The 21,974-nt window shown below is 36.6% G+C and overlaps 2 protein-coding genes and 1 pseudogene across 2 annotated transcripts; 1 reads left to right on the top strand and 2 right to left on the bottom strand.

Annotated features, from left to right (window-relative positions):
- Positions 1–3,282, top strand: part of LOC122065339 — a 9,006-nt pseudogene extending 5,724 nt beyond the window's left edge.
- Positions 3,283–6,917: 3,635 nt separating this feature from the next.
- Positions 6,918–11,124, bottom strand: LOC122065342 (probable LRR receptor-like serine/threonine-protein kinase At3g47570). The gene is made up of 3 exons (XM_042629143.1): positions 8,312–11,124; positions 7,146–7,558; positions 6,918–6,995 (listed from the first exon to the last, which is right to left on the bottom strand). The coding sequence occupies exons 1-2, from the start codon at positions 10,992–10,994 to the stop codon at positions 7,164–7,166; spliced, it is 3,078 nt and encodes a 1,025-aa protein (XP_042485077.1). The 5' UTR covers positions 10,995–11,124; the 3' UTR covers positions 6,918–6,995; positions 7,146–7,163.
- Positions 11,125–20,116: 8,992 nt separating this feature from the next.
- LOC122065338 (probable LRR receptor-like serine/threonine-protein kinase At3g47570) lies at positions 20,117–21,205 on the bottom strand. Its single transcript, XM_042629139.1, has 3 exons — positions 21,165–21,205; positions 20,268–20,917; positions 20,117–20,160 (listed from the first exon to the last, which is right to left on the bottom strand). Exons 1-3 carry the CDS (start codon positions 21,203–21,205, stop codon positions 20,117–20,119), a joined length of 735 nt encoding a protein of 244 aa, XP_042485073.1.
- Between the last annotated feature and the right edge of the window lie 769 nt (positions 21,206–21,974).

Here is a 21,974-nt window from a genome sequence, read left to right as displayed (position 1 = left end):
ATTTAAAAAAAAAAAAAAAGGAATGAAATGGTCAGTATCAATCGGTATCAGAACGGTATCAGCCTTGATCAATCCCATGACCATTCTCGAGTTTTAGAACCTTAGTCTCAAGGTCTTGTGAATAATAAAATATTATTAGTCATCATAATGTTTATCATGTACTTGGGATGTTATTGATTAATATTTGACTGATCAAACCAATGGGAGGAAGTTCAATATTCTAGGTTGCTTCAATACAAGAAAATGAGACCCAGATTTTTTATTCCTATTGCCACGAAATTCTTCTCTAGTACATTACGACCAACTGACCATATTGAAGGTTGCTTGGATGTGCCAGAATCCTTCTTGATCAGATTCACTAATAAACCTGACTTCGATCAAACAATTTGGGCTCTCTCTCTTCTTGCACCGATCGCTCCAGGGACTTTGACAATCAGAAACCACCAATGGACAAGGGAATTAAACAATAGTATATTTTTCCAAAGGAGTTCTGAATACAAGGCATTAGAGTCCAATAGTTGGACATTGTGAAAGAAATCTGAGGTAAAACAAAGAGTCTTATTCTAATTATAATTCTAGAAAATGACATGTAAAAGAATAAAAGAGTTGCATTGTTGTTGGGTTGCTGTATGATTGGTTGATTGTCTCTTTTTTGGCCTACTTGTTCTCCTTTATATAGCTTGTTGATTATCCGTTTCTCCATGTGTGCCACCAGCCCACTACTCCCACTAAGCTAGGCCCCAATGTGCTCATGACACCTATCCCCATGACCATAGCCTTTTACGCACACACTTCCAACTAACCTCACATGTTGGCACCATGTTTCTATGGAAAACGGACTCTTTGAATCTTACAGTCAGCCCACGATTCTCTCCTACGCACGAATTGCCCTTGTGGCGCCAACAGTTTCATAACTATTTTGGAACAATTGTAGTGTTTTATCTTTGTTTTATAACGGCTTCAAAATTGTATTTTTGTTTATGCATGTTTTCGCATTAGTTTATCATTACTATGATATTCAAAAGTTATTTATGACTAACGTATGTAAAAAATTAATGGTATTATTTGCTTGCATGTCATATTTGGAACACCTTATGATGAATAAATCTGTTGAAATTAAACTGGGCATAAGCTTTTACACATATTTGGCCGCAAAGTTTATTTCCAGGAAACCATAAAAGGGTGGGTGGAATCCACCAAAGTGGCACATTTTATTCTTCCATGTTTTCCCCAACATAATAAGTTGATGACCTTTACCCAAAGGTGATGTCACCCAAGTTAATGAAAATTATAGTAACTTAGGGGTTCTTTAACCCAAAGGTGACAGGAATTCAAAAGTTATTATTCTTTTAATGATAAATATAGATTTGCAAGAGGACCAGTGCATTTTTATCCCAAATGATAGGAATGTAGTTATGATTATAACTCTTGTATAATTTCTGTTGTTCTAGTGACACTTATAAATGTATGTTTATGTATATATAGATACATCTCCAATGTGAAAAACATGATAGAATTGAGAGAAATCCACCAAAGTAGTACATTCAATTTGATTGTGTCTACCTCCCCAATAAATGTGATATTTTCCCAAGGGTTATTTTATCAAAGTTTGTGAACATTTAAATTGTGAAGGATTGAAACGGATTCAGCAACAGTGGTGGTAGCACTTCAATCCAAATCAATTCCTTAGTTTGTTTTTCAGGATTGGTTGTCTATAAAGGATTGTATGAATTCCGTTAGCTGGAAGATAACTCACTGTTTTCAAGAAGCTAATTGCGTAGCAGATTTTTTTGCAAAGGCGGTAGCAAAATCAAGGTATTCAGATGTTAATATATTTTTGCCATCTCACATTCGGTCGGAGATTACCCACGATGCAAAATCGAGACCTAGATTTCGATTTATCTAATGTTTATATCTTTTTTCAATTTATTCTCCCCTATTGATGGCCATGCCGAAGGTGGGGGCCTATAAATTTTTTTTTGAGCTGTATTTTTTCTCTTGTCTTCAATAAAATTCCTGATCTTTAGCGGAAAAAAAAATTGTGTATTTCTTGACAGTAAAGATGACATTTTTTCAAATGTGATGTCATCAAGGTTTATAGATAAATATTCATCTGTTATGAAAGGATATTGACTTAGGGGTTCTTTTGCCCAAAGGTAATTAAATTTTGGAAAGTTAGTGTTATTTTCACAGTTAAGATAAGGAAATAAGAGGATCAGTGAATTCTTGTCCCAAAGGATGGAGATATAGTTTTAGTTATTTTGATGATATTACACACTTAATATTGTGATTTGTATTTTAAAATTTGGCATATGTATTGTGTTGTTATTATTGCCCTAGCAGGATGACCATTCCCTCGAATTATTTGTCTTCTATCCCAATTCTTACTAGTGTCAACTATCAAAAATAGGTGGAGGGATTGGAATTGCATTTGGGTATTCTTAACTTAAATTTAGCACTTAAGGATCCTAAACCTAGTCCTCTCAGAGACACAAATTAGCAAAGGAGAGAGAGTAGAAGTTGAAGCCATTAGAGCAGTGAAGATTTATTTCTTTAAGTTCAGACATTTATATTTAGTCTTTTGATATGCTTGGTTAGTGGGAGCTTTGCTTTTTGTTGACTATTTATTTATATTTGAAACTTTAGCCTATATGTTTTGGGGCAAGAGTTTAAAGATAGTACTTGTCACAATTATAGGTAGTTTTTGCTACAGTTAAGGCAGTACTTGCCCCAGTTCTTTCTACCAAGAAAAAAAAAAACTTGTCATAGTTCACGAGCAATGTTTGCCACAACATATAAGCAAAAAGCCACAATAGATATTAACTCCAGATCAAAGGCAGTTTGCCACAGTAAAGACTAATATCACAGTTAATGACCTATATGGAATGACAATAGTGTCATTCAAGGAGATGTCATTATTTTCATGGGGCACAATTTAAAGGTTGTACTTGTCACAATTTATAGGCCGTTTTTGCCACAGTTTAAACGTAGTAGTTGTCACAGTTCATACGCAATGTTTACCACAACTTATAGGTGGAAGTCACAATTAGATATTAACCTCAGATCAAAGGCGGTTTGCCACAGTAAAGGTTAGTATCATAATTAAGGACCTACATGGAATGATAACAGTGTGATTTGAGGATATGTCGTTATTTCCATGTTAATATCCCATAGAGATTTGTGTTTATAAATTTGCTTATATTTATAATTACAGAAAGTTATATGTCGTATATGGAGGCGTATCTTCTGTTGTTGTTCGATATGAGTGAATTTTTCAACTGAATCACAGTAAAGTGATTAATGTAATGAGATTCTATGACCACACTAATTTAAAAAACATCTTTATAATTAATATAGTCTAAGTGGGAGACTATTAGGAAAATTACTCACTGTATGCGTGAAGCAAATCCTGTGGCTGATTTCTTGGCAAAAACAGCTACAAAATTCAAAGTTTCTTCTCCTATCCAATCCTGGCCTGTGCTGATTGCTATAGTTGGAAGTGGATTGTCAATCTCGGCCTAGATACCGCTTCTTTTAATGTATTCTATTTATTTCCAATTTTTTTTTATTTGGATTCTTTTGTGAGTTCTTCTCTGCTGATGACAATGCCGAAGGTGGAGTAGAAATTTTCAGATTCCAAATGTGATAATGCTTTTGTATATTCTTTTTTCCTCTTCTATTAATACAATAAATTTTTAGCAAAAAAAAAAATGAGATTATTAGGATTATGGTCTTAATTAATTATTCGGATTGATTAAATGGGTGAGAGTCAAGTTACATGAACTAGTTCAATTCACTCTCAAGTTTAGGGATAAACTAGCCTAAACCATTGTAGTTTAGGGTTTTAGGTCAGGACAGTATTATATATACTAGGTTTTCAGTCCCTACAGCCATCATTCATACTTTTCCACTTTACCACAAAAGTGAGAGAACTCAAGGAGGCCTAAGAGGCTATAGAAGATCCATAATCAAGAGAAAAGAACTGAGAGGAATTGTATCGATTTCGTCTTTAGCATACTAGGTGCAAAGTACACATTGATTCTTCATGTTTTTATTCGACATCGTATTCTAGTTGTCTGTATGGGAACCGATTAAGGTTCGCTGTAAAACCCTAGACAGTCTAACAATAAGTACCCAAAGAAAAAAATTTGCCTAAATTTTTATTCTCACCCCAATCTAAGGGTTAGTTTGGTCATCAAGAAATGAAAAGAATATAAAAAATCAAAAAAATTTGAATTTAAGGAAAGAGATAGACACATAAATCGATCATGATATGGACTTCGTCCTCATTAAGGACTTTCATCCCATGCATTTTTTTCTTGGAGATTGAAGTGACTCCCCCATCCAAAGGGTCTTCTTCTATCCCAAACACGGTATATAAAAGATCTCCTTCATTGAGCAGATATGGATGATTGCAAGCCAGTCCATACCCCAATCAATGGCCACCAACCCTTCAGTATCGCCTTCAGGGGGTGCACCTATGTCTGACCCCAGCAAGTATCACTCCATTGTTGGAGTATTGTAGTATGTCACCCTCACATGCCTTGATATGTTGCATTCACAGTCAATAGGGCATGTTAGCACATACATGACCTTACTGAGGATCACTGGAGTCTTGTCAAAAGGATTCTCCATTACCTAAAGCAGAGCAGCAGTCATGGCCTTCTGGTTAAGCACTCCTCCACTACCTCTGTGCAGGCGTTCTCTGATGCGGATTGGGTAGGCAATACCATTGATCATCACTTCACTGGCGGCTTTTCCATTTTCGTGGACCTAATTTGATCTCTTGTCCTCCAAAAAGCAGAAAATTGTAGCTTGTTCTTCCATTGAAGTTGAGTACAAGTCTCTTGCCGATACCTCGTCTGAACTTATTTGGTTGGAATCTTTATTATGTCCCCCCCCCCCAAATTTTATGGTCTGATAATATTAGCACCACCTATTTTTTGGAAAATATGGTGGTCTACGCTCACAACAAGCACATTGAGATCAATTTTCATTTTTTCTGCGTGTGTGTGAGCGTGTTGCCACCGCCAACTCATCATTCAGTTTATTTTCCCACATATCGACTCACTGATGCTCCTACAAAGGCTCTCTCGGTAGCTCGCTTCCAATTCCTGCCAAATAAGTTGAAGGGTCGGTCCCCTCCACCTAGAACTTGTGGGTGTGTATTGACCAACCTAATCTGGATCCTCCATCATGACCAATTTGGTTTCCTTACTCAGCTTGGTCTCTACATGGAAACATAACTCGTGATCTAGTTTCCTTACTCAGCTTGGTATCTGTTGGGAAAATAGATCAGTTGTTCTCATTATCGGCAACTGTGTGGTGATGAAGTATATATTGAAAGGTTCACTTTCAAGACACATTTTTTATTGGTTCAATTTGTATTGGATTTGTTCTGTCAACCCGGGAACATCAGTCTCTACATCGAAACACAATATTGCTCACCTTCTTTACGTGAAACTCTCTCTCTCTCTCTCTCTCTCTCTCTATATATATATATATATATATATCACATGTGATAAATGCAATCTAATTCCCAATTCAGACTCCTCCATATATGTCAGCTCTGTAATTTTATTCCATGAGTTGGAAAAGCAAGTAATGTCAGAGAACCGTGATATTGCTCAATCCTCCACTGATAGTGCTTTTCAGGATTGGACTTGGCCTTGCCATGAAATCTTCTACAATTCCTCTCAAGCCATCAAATCATATGGTTTTATTTGTTGAAATTCTAATAAGCGCCTTCTTTTAGTAGTAGGAGAAGAGGAAACAAGTTCCTTATATGATAAAAATGCAGAGGTCATTGCCATAAGAAAATGATTGGAGCAAGCTCTAAAGAAGAACATTAACAATATTTCGGTTTCGATTGGTGCTATAAGATCGGAATTGTTTAAATTCTTCTTGCTATAGGAAGGACTTCTTCGGATTAAGAAATTTGTAATGTCATCATGTGACTTCTTTCCCCCACCCCCCTTGCATAAACTAAAAGTGTTTTCGAAGAAGTTGTTGCAAAATACTATTTTCTCTAGATTGGGCACGTGCCAAATTTATTGGGTTGTACCGAGGATAAGCACCATCATTCATAGCACTTCTTTCCAGCTTTAATCTCTATCTTATGGCTTTAAAATAAAGTTATTCTTAGGCAGGGCGACCCTAACTTTGCACCAAATTTTGTGCCAATTAATCTAGCATTCATATATGGATTTTTTTATTCTTATTAGTAGTAACCTTGATAAACACTCTTATCTTATTCTTAAACAAAGAAAATAACCTTGTTTAGAGAAGCTGAGATCTTCAGGAGTGCATGTTCTAGGGGCTACATTCCAAGGGAGGGAAAAAGGCATCAAGTGAGCATTTTAGTCAATTCCCCTTCTTGGAAGTCATTGATCAAAATGTCCTTAGATATAGATATATATATATATATTAAATAAAATAAATGTGCTTTCAAAGGATTTTATGCCTATTTAGAAAAAGAAAGGGGGGGTATAGAAAAGAAGACTCAACTTCACCTAGATTATAAATTGACGAAACATACATCTTTATGTTGATAACAATTTGTTACTATTTTGATTTCTGACCTACATCTTGCTCAGAAGCCATGGAATTTATTACTAACAAAATGAAAACTTGGCAGACTACCCATCCCATTAGTTCTCCTTGAATCCTGCTTTTCCGTTCCCATTGATTTCGATTTCTGAACTTTTTGGATTTGCATTAGACTAAGTTTTAAGGGGGCCTTCTCCTGCAAATGGCAATGCCAAAGGTTGGGTTGGTCTGTTTTTTTCTTAGTCTATTTTTGTATGTTGGTGGTGCTAGTTTTTTATTTTTCTATACATTCTTTCTTTCTTCTTAATCCAATGAATTTTTAGTGAAAAAAAAAAAGTGAGGATATTATTAACCAAAATAACTTTAGGCCAGCAAAGTTACAAAAGCCTCATCAAGAAAATCAGTGAACAAAAGGCAATATGGCTTGCTCCACCCCTCCCAAACACCTGTAAAAGAAAAATGCCATAACCCTTTTCATTATTCAAATTAATAAATTCAAAAGGGTAGTTAGTTCATACACAAGCAAAAAGTTTCATCTTCATCGAAAAGTAGCGGAAACTAATATTTCTTTTTTTTTTAAGGAAATGGATACTTACGAAGTTTCATAGCCCTTACTATGGTTCACCTCCAAGGTAAATGTCCCTAATCAAATGTAGCTCTTTGACCACATCATTCATGTTCATTCGATCCCATGGTGATTTAGTTGAGCAAGTAACCCCAATTCTAATAACTGAATTAAGACATTCTCGCACTCTATCCTTCATGCATCGCTGACTTCCAATGATGTTGGTTGTTTCTAATTCTATTTCATTTTCTTCCATGGGGAGAAGGGATGGGTCGACAATAGCAATCATTCCATCATGCAAAGCCATCTCAGCCCAGCCATGAAGATAAAGGTTATCCTTAAATATTTCATCTGTAGGTCGCTTCCCTGTAAACATCTCTAACAGTAGAATTCCATAACTGTATACATCACCATGAGTTGAAACATCCGCACCTGCACCATACTCTGGAATTTATGCATCTTAGATTAGTACTTTTATAACTAAGGAGAATAGAAGCAAAGTCTATTGCTCTAAATTAGAAGAATGACAAGGCACGGAAATAGACAAATAATCCCGTAGAGCATGTTATTTAGGTCTTGAGTTTGGCTGAGGTGCGTATCTAGCATCACAATTTGCATCTAAAGAGAGGTTAAGTTATTTTCAAATTCTTTCTTGTAGTGAGTATGCAAAGAACATATGCTTCTCTAGGGTCTATAGTTTTGGATCTAAATCAAATAGATAATCTAATGGCATGTTATCGAAGTAATTTGATTGCACAAATTTAATGTGACATCTGACTACATTAATCTATGTATAGGAAAAGCTACCAACCCCCATAGAAACTAAATGCATCATTTGAAATCACAGTTTATAGCCTATGGCATTCAATGTATGATATGATTACAGTACTAAAAGATGGAATTAAAACTTTGATACATATGTAAAGAAACTCAACATATCATCTAAGCATACATACCTTATAGTTATTCTTCTCTCACAACTTTTAAATGGTTTGATAGATTAAATTTTCTCTTCTTCAAAAAGTGGTCAAAGATGCACAAATTGGATATGAAAATACTAATTAGAATTTAAGGTCTTTGGTGAAGTAGGTGAGGGAAATAATTAGATTATCATACTAAGATTTGCTCAATCACAATTTTTTTAAAAAAGAGAAAAAATAAATAAATCATACTGGATCAATAAAAGAGGTATATTACCTGGTGGAATGTATCCAATAGAACCCTTGAATCCGATAGAGCTAATTTGATTTTGAGATCTACCTGTGGCTTTTGAAAGAATCCTTGATATCCCGAAGTCACCCAAATGTGCAGATAAATCATCATCAAGAAGAATATTGCTTGGCTTTAGATCACAATGAATAATTTGCATATGACATTGATGGTGGAGATAATCCAAAGCTGCTGCAATATCAATGGAAATATTCAATCTTTGAACAAGGTTTAAATGCTTTTGTCCATATTGCACGCCACTTGCATGCGGATGTAACCATCTCTCTAGATTTCCACCATGCATGAACTCATATACTAATGCCATAAACTCATTTCCTTCAAAATCTACACTTGAGCAAGATGTTAAGATTTTGACAAGGCTACGATGCCGGATGTTTCTAAGGGCTTCACATTCGGCCATGAAACTCTTGGAAGCACCTCTTTGGTCAATGTTGAGGACCTTTACTGCAACAATTATTTCCCCATCATTGAGAACACCTTGGTACACAGAACCAAAACTTCCCACTCCAATCAAATTTGCTGAGGAGAATCCATTGGTAGCTTTAAGGAGTTGGGCATAAGAGATCATAAAATGATGACCTTCTATCAAAAATGTTATGGGTTCTTTCCTTTCTTTTCTTCTCCGGTAAATAATGAAAAAAAGTATCATAAAAATCAAACATAGAGAGGCCCCACAACCACATATGATGACTATCAGCTTGAAATCTTTTGACTTTTGAGTATAGCAGGCAGACAAATGAAGTTCTGGTATACCTCCACAAAGCTCATTGTTTCCAGTGACTGAAATTTGACTCAAATATCTAAAAACTCCTTCAGTTGGTACCTCACCCTCCAAATGATTATATGACAAATTTAAATTATGTAAGAACTGAAATGTTCCCAAATATTTTGGGATAAAACCGGAGAAGTTATTGTGTGAAAGATCTAAATCTTGAAGGCTTTTTAGAGAACTCAGAGACAATGATATTGATCCTTGAAATAAGTTCCCCTCCATAAAAATGTGTGTTAGGCTTGTACAAGCACTAAGGATGTTAGGGATTTCACCAGACAACATGTTCTTAGAAACCTCTAAGGTTACAAGATTTGTCAATCCACCCACCTCCAAAGGTAGAGAACCAATCAAATAATTTCCACCCAAGTTTAACTCTATTAATGTGGAAACCCCAAATATCTCTTTGGGGATGATACCATTGAAACCATTATTTGAAAGGTCCAAGCGTAACAAATTGTTGCATTTTCCAAGACTTGGAGGTATTTTTCCATGCAAATGATTATTGTCTAAGTAGAGCTCAACCAATCCTGACAAGTCTCCAAGAGAAGTGGGGATTGGACCTGTGAATATGTTTCCATCTAAATGAAGTCCATTTAGCCTTTGAAGTCTCTCAATTGAAGTTGGAATACTTCCTTCTAGTAAGTTATCAGATAGGCGTAAATCTTGTAGGCTTACAAGGTTTCCTATCCCTATTGGAATGTTTCCAGATAATTGATTTTTTTCAAGTCTAAGCACAGTGAGTTTGGTTGACAAGTTTGCTATGGAGTTGGGAAGCACACAACCAAAATGACTATTGTCAAGATACAAATGGGTTAAATCAGTACAGTTGGTCAATGTGTCAATAAAGCTCAGGCCATCAGCCTCTCCACTTGTGAAATGATTGGAAGCCAATGAAAGCCTACTGAGTTTTGATAAGCCTCCAAAATGTATAGCTACTTTCCCAGTAAGATTGCATTGGACAGCATAAAGTTGTTCAAGTTTTGACATATTGGATACAGAAATTGGAATTTGTCCATGAAATTGATTTCTTGAAATTGAAAGCCACCATAGATCAGGAAGATTGAACCCTAAATTTGGTGGAAGACTCCCTTGAAGCTGATTTTCTCCCATGTCTAACATTTGGAGTGAGGAAAGATTAAATATAGAGGGAGGGATAATACCAGACAAATTGTTTACACCAAGTGCAAGATTGGTTAAATTTGTCATTCCACCAATGGTATCTGGAATACTTCCAGTCAAACCATTGAACCGCAGAATAAGGATTTGAAGGGATGAAAGATTCCCAATGGAAGGTGGGATCTGTCCTGTCAATCTGTTTCCAACCAAAGAAAGGTATTGAAGATTTGACAAGGTACTCAGTTCTACTGGAATTTTTCCCACAATATAGTTGTGATCTAAACTGAGTGTCATAAGGTTAGAGCAACGTGAGATGTTGGATGGGATTTCCCCCTCAAAAGAATTGTTGTCTAGGACCAAAACACCAAGTTGGGATAGAAAGCTTACTTCACTAGGGATTACACCATGGAAGCTATTGTTTTGGAGTGAAATCTCTTGAAGGAAGCTGAGGTTTCCTATTTCTTGTGCTATGGATCCCACCAACCCACTAGAATGTAAATCCAACACTCTGACCCTATTTGGATGCAGGCGACCGCTACATGTAATGCCTTGCCACTCGCAATAGGGAATGGAGTCATTCCAGGAGCTCAAAACTTGAAAAGGATCAATTATCTGAGCCTTGAAGGCCAGCAAAGCTAGCCTATCATTCTTTCCATTTGATCTTGATGAAGGTGAATATTGTGCCGCCAAGCTCAAGCAACTGCTGCACCAGAGGAGAAGAATGACAGTAGTAGTGCAAATGGACAAAACCACCAACTTCATTGCAGCTCTTGAAAATGAATGGAACTGAATTTGGAGGAGGAGTCGTTGGGTTTATGAACTGAGGAGAAGAAGAGATAAGGTAAGGGGTCCTATATATGGAGAATGTGGTCAGAAATTCATAATAGATGTACTGTGGGTCTCTACTCTTATTTACTATTCTCTTCGGTCATCAACAAGGGGAATGGGATAGTAAGCTATTACCCTCAATGAAGCCAATTGAAAGTTTTAGACCTATAGTGGATATTTGGCATTGGATAAGGCTTTAGACAAATAATTTTTTTTTTTTATTGAAAAGAAAAACTAATATTAGAGAGCATAATTAGATACATCAATTGTACATAGTGCACTATTTACCCTACACATATTCACCGATAGTGCTATAGATAGTATGTATATAATTCATAGTTGGGTAATTTGCTGCTTCTTTATGGTAAAAGGTTATAGAACCTGAGAGGTCCTTAACTTGTGGAAAAGTAGCAAAACATAGAGGCCAAGCACCCTTTGTGGATTGTGGAATAAGATGAAGTAACCTCTTTTCTAAGAACCAATCTTCATTTTTATTCCATCCTTTGTTGTTTACCAACTTCATGCCTGCCAAAATTTCTTTGTGGCTTAGACAAATAATTATTGCCCAAACTAACAAATAAATTAGAGAGGCACGAAAGGGTAGCATTAGTTTTTTTTTTTTTTTTTTTTTTTTTTGGAGAAAGAACTTTGCCTATCTCGCATTCCTTACGCCCAGACATCGCTAGGTGTGAAAAGATTTAGTTGCTCCCATGCACATTAAGTATTTTCACGGCATAGGGGGCACAGATGGACAGAATACTTTTTCTCTTTCTATTTGTTGGGAGGTGTAATAGGATTACTGATGATGGCTCTTAAAAACTAGAAAATGATGAATAAATCATTTAGGCTCCATTTGGTTGTAAAGGGAATCAAAGGGAAAGGAAGTGAAATTTTAATATTTAAAAAAAAATAAAAAATTTGTAATCATTATCTGTGACGATATCACTAATTTCAAATCATTCCATTTGCTTATTTAGTTTCACTTTACATTGTATCCAAAACTTTTTTCTATAAAATATAAAATAAATATTACATGTAAAATGCATTATTACTAAATATGATAAATTTTAAATAGTTTATACAGTCACATGTGATAATGATTACAAAAGTCTCTATTTTAAATTCAAAAAGGAAAAAGGTTGGGTATGCTAGCACCCACTGTGTTTATCTCTCTCTTCCCCTTTTTGAAATGATCATCATATTCTTCCTGAATGATACCACATCATGTGCCTCCATTGGTGCTGGCCGCTAACTTACCTTGCCTCGGCAGCACACCTATCCCTCTCCCATTTAAAAATTACTTTCCTTCCCTTTAAATTCTCTTTGCGACTAAACATAGCCTTATGATTGTAATGCGAAGGAGAAGATTAGCTCTCCTTCGTTTTCACAAATAGTAATGTATACTTTGTGGGTGTAAGAACAATTGATCAAATTCTTTGTTAGTTGATGCAAAAGCTGGGGATTCTTGAAACTCTCAATACGGATTAGATTTTCCATTAAGTGTATTTTCACCTTGGAATCCAAGAGATTATTTATGAATTGCCACTGTTTATTCTTACTTTCCTTTTTATAGATGACTGGTAGATCTAGAAATAATTTAATGGGCAAGAGATCACTGTTTGGTAGCGTTTCTTTGCACTAGAAATGCATCAACATGAATGGGATAATTTATTTCATAGGAATAGAGTGATAATTTCATGTGCCTCTATGTCTATGCATAGGGGCCACACGATCATAAAACTTTTCCCTCTTTACCAAGCCCAGCTAAGAGAATTTCAAAGTATGATTAAGGCTAATGTGCCTTAAGTAATTGCTTTCCAGACAGCCCCAGAGTAGCCAATCCAAACGACTCATCCAACAATGCTGGTTTTTTTTTTCTATTTAGTTTTATATAGATGATATGTAGATATATAATTAGTTTTATAGGAAAAAGGACATTGTCTATTCATGTGGTCTCTATACTAACGACTGGGCCAATGAGGAGGTGCACAAGAATTTCAATGAGGGTGATTTTTTTGTATTTTATAAGGTATGGTGCCATCATTTTTTTGTATATAAGGAAATTAAAAAAAAAAAAAAAAAAAATGAATGTAAGGAAGAGATTCATTAGTTTTTCAAATTTTTATCAGTTCATATCTGGTGCAGAATCAAGAAAAGAATCTATAAAATCAAAATCACAACTTTTTTTACAGTTTGATTCGGTTCGATGGTCAACGAGAACAGTTCTGATTCTAATATTCAATTTTGGCTCTCTTGACTCAAAATAACTCCTATATAGTCACTACAACTACAGTACTTCACTAACCAAAAAAATGAATAAATAAATAAGGATCATCTGCTTAATTAATTGAAGCATACTCAATTAAAGTTAAGTGATAACCATAGAATTAATACAAATAGACAATTGATAGAAGGATGGGCTTGCAATTGGCCATCGTCGTGCAATTTTAGAATGAAAGCTAGAGGCAAATCAACATGAATGAGTGGTAGGCTTAGAATTGAATTAATGAAAATTTGATAATTTTTGCTAGATGCAGACAGACTTGTAAATGATCATTGACATACAATTTAAGTATTGAAATATACAAATTAAAAATAGATGGTTGAACTTTGAATTTTAATATGATATTAGTTTAGCTAACTCTTGATTACACTTATGTTGTGTGGATGTTATTACAATTCATTATTGCCTAGAACTTAAAGATCATGTGGACCGTTGATATAGACCGGGTTTGGGGTTGTCACACTCGCTTTGCTTATCCTTCTTTCTTGAGTTCTCCTTCACACTAAAACAAAATTTATTAGAGTAAGTACCCAAAGGAAAAAACTTGCCTAATTTTTTCTCCTCACCCCAAACATCAGGGTCAGTATGGTTGTCAAGAAATGAACAAAAAATAAAATAAAATAAATTCAAAAAAAAAATTTTGAATTGGAGGAGAGACATAATTTTATCATGATGTAATGATTGGTTTATGTGTCTCTCTCTCCTAATTCAACTTTTTGAAATTTTATTTTTCTAATTCTATTTATTTCTTGATAACCAAAATAAGCCTTGATCATATCATATTCTTCTCGCAACTTTTCATTTTTGTTTTGGTCAAAGTTTCTATGCATGATCATGCACGACCTAGCTTAGCTGCAGTCAAATGGGAATCTGAAATGACAAAAATGGCCATCTAGAATGACGCCAATACCCCTGTCCCTATTTTCATGAAGTCGATGGGAAAATCTCCCATGCACGAATGGAAAATACCCTTCTCTTTCTTTATTTATTTTTTTATTTTTTTAGACGTTATGTCATCTAAACGAGCACCGTTGTAGAGACTGATTCCAATCCAATAACCGAGATTGCAAACCTTGGTTGCGACCGATATGAAGAGAGGGAAGGCAATTATTGCGTCACAGGAAGAGATAGATAGATCTCTTCACTAAAAAATGAATAGATAGATCCTCTTCCGTTGCTCGGGTTCTGCACTCCCACTCAGAGGTTTAGATCTTAGGTATCGGATCGGTATTGGTATTACCCGATATAGATCCAATATCAATAGGATCAATCAATACCGGGCCTGGATCATCCAGAGATCAAAAAACGTACCGGTGTTCTGGATCAATCGCAAAAAATTTAAAAAAAAATATATATATATATATATATATTAAGTTTTTAAAATTCAGAAAAATATAAAATCAAAATAAAAGAAAGAGGAAATATCACTCCTCGGATTGAGCTCCTCTGTAGCTACAAATTTGACTTAATAGCCATTTCAAACGGTAAGGGACGATAGATAGAATCTTTGAGTTTAAGAGAAGGGTAGTGATATTCTTGAAAAAATGTAAGGGGAACTTGATATTTCACCATACTTCAGGGGAGGGGAATGATATTTCCTTTAAGAGACGATCTTGTATGGCTTACTAATGGAATTTATAATTGGCGTACTTGGTGCATGAGGCTCCCGCATGTACAAGGTCCGACGATGAGTATAATGCAATCTGACCCCGAATGTTAGGAGGCTATTTTGATCGTTTGACCGCTACATCACAACATTCATATCTTACCATTGGACCAAGCGCAACCCTTTGAGTATACCATTATGTCTCTCAATTACATGAGCATTTGGTAATTGAATTTATTTATTTATTTAAACAGCGATTGGGATTACAAGGGAATGCTAGCTCGAGAGACCGAAACGATCTAATAGAAATTTATAAGTAGTGTGGTGGGAACTCGAAACGTTGAGGAGTGACATGGGAAAATGCAAGCGACATAATTAATTTATTTAGTTCTCATAGCTCTCTATTACAATGACTTTCACCATGTAACAATGATCTAAATGGAATTTATAAGTGTCATAGTGGGGAAAATCAAGAACTTACAAGAAGAATCTTCATATAGTCTTCATCGAACTAGCTAGAAAAGGCTTATGACAGAGTTCCCCGAGAGCTAATCTGGCATGCACTAGAGAAGAAAGGGTTGTCTAATATGTACATGGACATAATTAAAGACATGTATAAAAGGGTGTTTTCTAATGTGAGATCTGAGGGAGGTCGTAGTAGTGAGTTCCCAATTACCACTGGGTTGCATCAAGAATCCACTTTAAGTCCCTATCCGTTTACGCTTATCATAGATGATTTAACAAATAACATTCATGGAGAGGTCCCATGGTGTATGTTTTCTATTGATGATCTCGTTTTAGTGGATGAGATAGTGACATAGCTTATGATAAGTAAAGCAAAGACAGAATATATGGTATGTAACTTTAGCAATTCAAAGATTGAGACTGAAGTGGTAAAACTTGAGGAGAGAGAGATTCCGCAGAGCGATAGTTTTAAATATTTGGAAGTCAGTTATTAATAATGATGGGGAGATAGATGATGCTGTCTCTCACAAAATTAAATAGGATGGATGAAGTGGGAAGGTGCTTCTGGAGTGTTGTGCGATCGACGTATTCCTCTCAAGCTTAAAAGAAAGTTCTACAAAACTATCGTATGACCAACTATATCATATATGGTGGAATGTTGGGATGTCAAGAAGTAACACAGATAAGTTGAATGTAGCAGATATGCGAATGTTGAGATGGATGTCCAGCAAAAACTAGGAGCGATAGAGTGGGGAATGACAACGGTAAGAGCTGAGTTGGGAATAGCTCCAATCCAGGACAAGCTTCGAGAATGCCGCTTAAGGTGGTATGGTCATGTTCAGTGGAGGCCTTGTTCCAGTACGGAGGAATGATAAGATCCAGTGGAAATGAAATAAAAGAGCTAGGGACAGACCTAAAATGAACATTAATGTATTGGCAAGGAAAGACATGCAGAAGCTAAGTCTTGACAGTAGTATGACATCAAACAGAGCTGTTTGGAGGGCAACATTCCATGTTGCCGATTGTGTTTAGGTGGAATGGCCCAGAGGTATTACACTGCCTTATTTCACTTCATTGCTTTCTCTTTTCCCCTTTTCCCTCTTCTTTCTTTTATCGTTTTTGACAAATCCATGTAGCCGATTTCATTCAATTGGGAAAAAGCTGAGTTTATGTTGTTATAGTTGCATGGTAGGAACCAAGGTTCTAAGTATTGGAATAAGATTGGCCTGATCTTATTGGTATTGGCCACCTATTCCGATAATGAATGCTAGATTGGTATCAAAATCGGATCAAGGGTAAAATCATAATAAATAGCATTTTTTTCTTTTACGAAAAGTAAAGGTAAAATTGGAATATTCAAATTGATACAGAGCGATCTAGGTTGGTATGGATTGAAACCAATACAGGTAACTAAATCGGAAAAAAATCGTCTGCAATTCCGATCTTGTACAATTCAGTACAATACCACCTTCAGGCGGTGACACGTGTATTGATACCAATACAATGGTCCAGATCTGATTTAAATGCCTCTTCACTGATTTAATATTTTATTAGTTGTACCAGATCTGGACCATTGTATTAGTATCAATACACGTGTCACCGCCTGAAGGTGGTATTGCACGGAATTGTACGAGATCGGAATTGCAAACGATTTCAACCCAACTAAATCGCCTGAGGAGTGACATGGGAGATGGAAGCTCCACAATTAATTCAAAACCCAATCCCTGATCCTTTCCAAATCTTGGCGGTTTTTTTTTTTTGCGGGGGGAAGGGGTGGGGGGGAGGGGATAAAAATCCTCTGTTGTTCCCCATCTCTGTTTTTCCATGTTTTGCTAGGTGCAAAGCGCGACACGTGGACAATCCATCACCAACGATCAAGATTAAGAAGGTTGGTTGAGGGTTATTCATCCGGTTTACCAGTGTGATGACTCGAACCGGGTTGGATCTTGATTCAGAGAGGATGTGTGGAAGCTTTGAGCTTGCGATAGTGGGAGAAGGAGTTGGAGAAGGAGAAAAGGCAGGGGGAGGCGGAGAAGGAGGTGGAGATGGGGTCAGTGGTGGTGATGGTGGTGGTGGTTGTGTTGAACGGAAAGAGACTGAGGAAGGATTTCGGAGGAGAACAGCTGGGGTTTGGGCGGAAACAGAGAGGGGTTCTCCGGCGGCGAAGTCGGAAAGAGCGGAGCCAGTGAGGCGGAGGGAGCGGAGGTAGTCGGAATGAGAGGCGGCGAGGTGGGAGGAGTTGGAGAAGGAGAAAAGGCAGGGCGAGGCGGAGGAGGAGGTGGAGATGGGGTCAGTGGTGGTGATGGTGGTGGTGGTTGTGTTGAACGGAAAGAGACTGTTGTCCAGCCGGCCCCAGTGGTGGCATCGTTCTCGGCCAGAGGGCCAAACCCGGAGTCACCGGAGATACTGAAATCAGACGTGATAGCAGGGTTGGGATTCTGATTTAGGTTCTCTAGCTCCATTAATGGATTGGTTTTGATGGTAGAAATTTTTAATTTAGGTTTCCTGTGTTTGTGATTTGGGGATTTTTAATTCTTTTCTATTGATTCTGGAGGAGTCCATGCTCTAATTCTCTGGTTTTTATTTTTCCCCTTCTCTCTTTCTTTCTTTTTTCATGAAGATGTTGCAGTGTTAGGGATGCCGGTCGTGGTGCCGACGGCTAGGAGCGGTGGATCCGCTGCCCAGAAATCCCATGCTTTTTTCTTTTTTTTTGTTAAATGCAGCCCAGGTGGAAAGGGAGGATTGAGGAGGGAGAGTGATTTTCTATTGATTATGGAGGAGTCCATGCTCTAATTCTCTGGCTTTTATTTTTCCCCTTCTCTCTTTCTTTCTTTTTTCATGAAGATGTTGCAGTGTTACGGATGCCGATCGTGGTGCCGATGGCTAGGAGCGGTGGATCTGCTGCCCAGAAATCCCATGCTTTTTTTTTTTTTTTTTTTTAATGCAGCCCAGGTGGAAAGGGAGGATTGAGGAGGGAGAGTGAGTGAGATAGAGGAAGGAAAGGAGAAATATGAGTTGTTGGGGTTACAGAGAGAGTGGTTCCATGTTGCCGGGGAGGCGGTCCTTGAGTGCGTAGCTCACGCAATCTTCAACGGCTTTCTCAACAAAGTCCCACCTTTGGAAGAGGATGATGAAAATTCATCCCGCTAAGCCCAGCCGCTACTCTCTTGCTATGAAACCCAGCTATCAAAGTCAAGTCGAGATCGCCGGACTGCAACAACGATACGTCGAGAATAGCCGAGAGAGGGAATGAGAGATATAACAGAGGGTGAAGAAGAAGAAGAAGAAGAAGAAGAAGAAGAAGAAGAAGAAGAGAGGAGGAAACGGATTCGAAGGGAATGAGAGAGATAACAGAGAGTGAATAAGAAGAAGAGAGGTGAACACGGGTCGGGTTGGGTCATACAAATCTCGGTCTGGTTCACAAGGAGAAAACCCGGTTTTGGTAGCCTCAACCAACATATATCATCTTGACCGTTGGTGATGCATCATCCACGTGTCGCATTCTGCACCTAGCAAAACATGGAAAAACAGGCGATTAGAACAACAGAGGATTTTTATCCGGGGGAGGGGGTTGGGGGGGCGGTGGTAAAGCGGTTTCATCTTTTATGTGACATAATAGACTATTGGGAGTTATGGTTTGTTAATTTCAAATCGGTATTGGTGAAATTGTTCGAATCAGATTGGTATCAGTCTTGAATCTTAATCAATCTGATACCGATCCACTGGTATGATTTAAAGATAAAAAGATAATAAAAATCAATTTTTAAAAAAATAGGGGAAAATGTCCATGGTTAACAATTGCAGAAACAGTACATCTATTGCATACAACTACTAGTGCCTAGCCCACTTTAATGGTATCACTAATGAAACTGCCGTTTGTGATTATAAAATTGGATCGATGTACTTGGTATAAATCTGAGGGCGTCAATTCCTTGGGTTATAGAATTTGATTCCTTGGGAGAGGAAAGAGGAGGAAAGGTTCCCCACATATGAAGATAAAGATTATATAAGTTTTGAGTCATGAACCCATTTATTTATATTGGTCATGATAAAATAGCGAGTATTAGTAAAAACAGAAAGAAAAAATGAAATTGAAAAAAAAAAAAATAATAAGAACACACAAATTTAACCCATTTAAATATATATTCAATCAAACATAAATGCTTGGAAGGCTACCAGATAGAGGATAATAAAGATTTGTTTCTCCCAGTTTTTTCACGAGTATTAAGCGGTCAAGACAACACAATAACTATAAAGGTCATTTTCCTGTGAATATCTCCAGTAAAAGGATCCCATAGCTGAACTTGTCCCCTTGTATAGTTGCCCTTCCACCCATGCCATATTCTAAAATTTAGAAACCTCTCGTTGTTAGCATAACAACAAGAGATTTGCATTCATATAATAAAATAAACTATAATACGACATATGGATATTGTGATCACCTTATTTAAAAGTAGCGAGTTATATAGTCATTTCTTCAATTTGCGAACCATGACTCTTTTGATTATATTAAAAAGAATCTGATATAATTCAGTCCGATTAGGTACTAAGGTCCAATGCGTTCATATAATAGCGCATTCCTAATTGAAATTAATATAAGTAACTATAGATAAATGCATGATCCATCCTAATTAAGATGGAAAAGTGTGTTGATATACTCAATCAAACTATTAAGAACAGGACTTGAATATCCAATAATAGTCAACCCTCAATTTTAGTCCCAACACAACACCTTGCAACGGATTCTGATTATAATAGACAAAAACAACTTGGTAAAGAGCATTTAGATCTATAAAATCAAATTTTAATATATTGATAACTCAAAAATAAAATTGTATATTTTATTTGTTACCTGGAGCAGCATAACCAATAAATCCTTTTATACCAATGGTACCAGTTTGAGCCTGGGATGAATTGTTATCATGTTCTAAAAGTAGTCTTGTCAAACCAAAATCACTGACATGTGCGGTCATATCACTGTCAAGTAGAATATTGCTCGGCTTCAAATCACAATGAAAAATTGCTACATAACACTGGTAATGAAGGTAATCCAATGCAAAAGCCACATCAATTGCAATGTTTAATCTTTGAAGAAGGCTTAATTTCCTTGAATCATTATGTGCCTCCATCGGTAGATGCAACCAATCATCTAAACTCCCATTCGGCATGAACGCATAAACAAGGGCTTTGAAATCTTTGCCTTTTGAATCAAGAATTGAACAGGAAGTTAAAATCTTGACAATATTTCGATGTCGAATGGTTCTTAATGCATTGCATTCAATCATAAGGCTCTTGTAAACTCTTGAATTTTGAAGGTTGAGTACCTTGACTGCAACAATGGTTTGATCTTGGTCGATAATCCCTTTATAGACAGAGCCAAAACTATCGGAACCTATGAAATTAGCTGAAGAGAATCCTCCAGTAGCTTGGAAGAGCTCTTTGTAAGAAAGCTTTAAGAATCGGCCATTGATTAATGGCGTGGATGGAGGTTTACCTTTTGATCTTCTTATCCAAAAAAGAGTAAGAAATGAAGATATCAAAAGAAAACCAAGAACCACACCGATTATCGCTAGAAGTATTCTAACAACATTGGATGTTTCTCCTTCCTTCAATACATGGTTTGTGCATGTAGGCAGCTTTAAAATTGCAATTCCCCCACAAATTTTATCATTTCCTCCGTTTAGGCACTGTTTGACAACATTCTGTTTCTACCGTTTTTACGTTTTCTTGTTCCCAGAAATGGAGAAACAGCATAAAAAGTGTCTGATAAAGTTGTTCTGATTCACCCATTTTTAAAAACATAAATCAAAATTTATGCCTATTTACAATTCTAGAAACGACTTTGACGAAACAAGGTTGTTGTACCCGATAAATCTCTCAACTATTTAAACCTAAAAAGAGGCAATCGAACACCTCGCTCCCTTTTGGACACCTGATGATACTATTGGATTTTTTAGTGGCATTATGTCTGCAAAAAAACTTTTTGAGAAACAAGTTTATCAAACATCAAAAAATCTGTTTTTGTTCTGGAAAGGTGAAAATCCGTTACTGTTGTTTCTAGACACAGAAACAATAGGCACATTATCAAACGGTGCCTTAATTTAGGGCAAGTGTTTTCTATACGATAGTGACCCCTTCACTCAGAGATACAAGGGATGCAGGGGCACAATGGTCATTGCATGCCCCTTATTAGGGGTGTCAAAAGTGAACCCAAACCGATAAGACCGATCAAAATCGACCGAAAAAATCTAGACGACACCGCCACTGTTTTACCTGTTTTATGGTAGCCCTCTGAGTCAGGGTGGTCATTTAACCTCGCATTGAGTTTAGGCTCAGGGGCCACACGATGTCAGTGTTCTTTGTCATTTTTACTATTATGGGCTTTGGAGTTAACGAATTTGGCATCTGCAACCCCATTCTGTGCCACCTGGGGTGTCTTCCATTCTTGTTCGTTTGTACTTAAAGGATAGTATCATTCTCATGGCAACTACATGATCATAGATTAAGAGAGAATAGTTTTATCTCTTATTTTTTATGAAGAGAATGAATCTTTTTATCG

Source organism: Macadamia integrifolia, unplaced genomic scaffold (genome assembly GCF_013358625.1).
Source record: "Macadamia integrifolia cultivar HAES 741 unplaced genomic scaffold, SCU_Mint_v3 scaffold1980, whole genome shotgun sequence".
NCBI classification, from domain to species: Eukaryota; Viridiplantae; Streptophyta; class Magnoliopsida; order Proteales; family Proteaceae; genus Macadamia; species Macadamia integrifolia.
Note: the sequence above shows the minus strand (reverse complement) of the source record. Positions and strands in the feature narration are given on the sequence as shown.

Bases quoted from the DNA above. Each gene is read 5' to 3' on its own strand.
- LOC122065338 (XM_042629139.1), bottom strand. From the start codon at position 21,205: ATGGGTGAATCAGAACAACTTTATCAGACACTTTTTATGCT. The intron at 20,918-21,164 runs GTTTCTCCATTT...TTGGATAAGAAG, and splicing joins TATCAGACACTTTTTATGCT to ATCAAAAGGTAAACCTCCAT. The intron at 20,161-20,267 runs GTAACAAATAAA...TATTATAATCAG, and splicing joins TATTGGTTATGCTGCTCCAG to AATCCGTTGCAAGGTGTTGT.
- LOC122065342 (XM_042629143.1), bottom strand. From the start codon at position 10,994: ATGAAGTTGGTGGTTTTGTCCATTTGCACTACTACTGTCATTCTTCTC. The intron at 7,559-8,311 runs GTAATATACCTC...CATAAATTCCAG, and splicing joins TATTGGATACATTCCACCAG to AGTATGGTGCAGGTGCGGAT.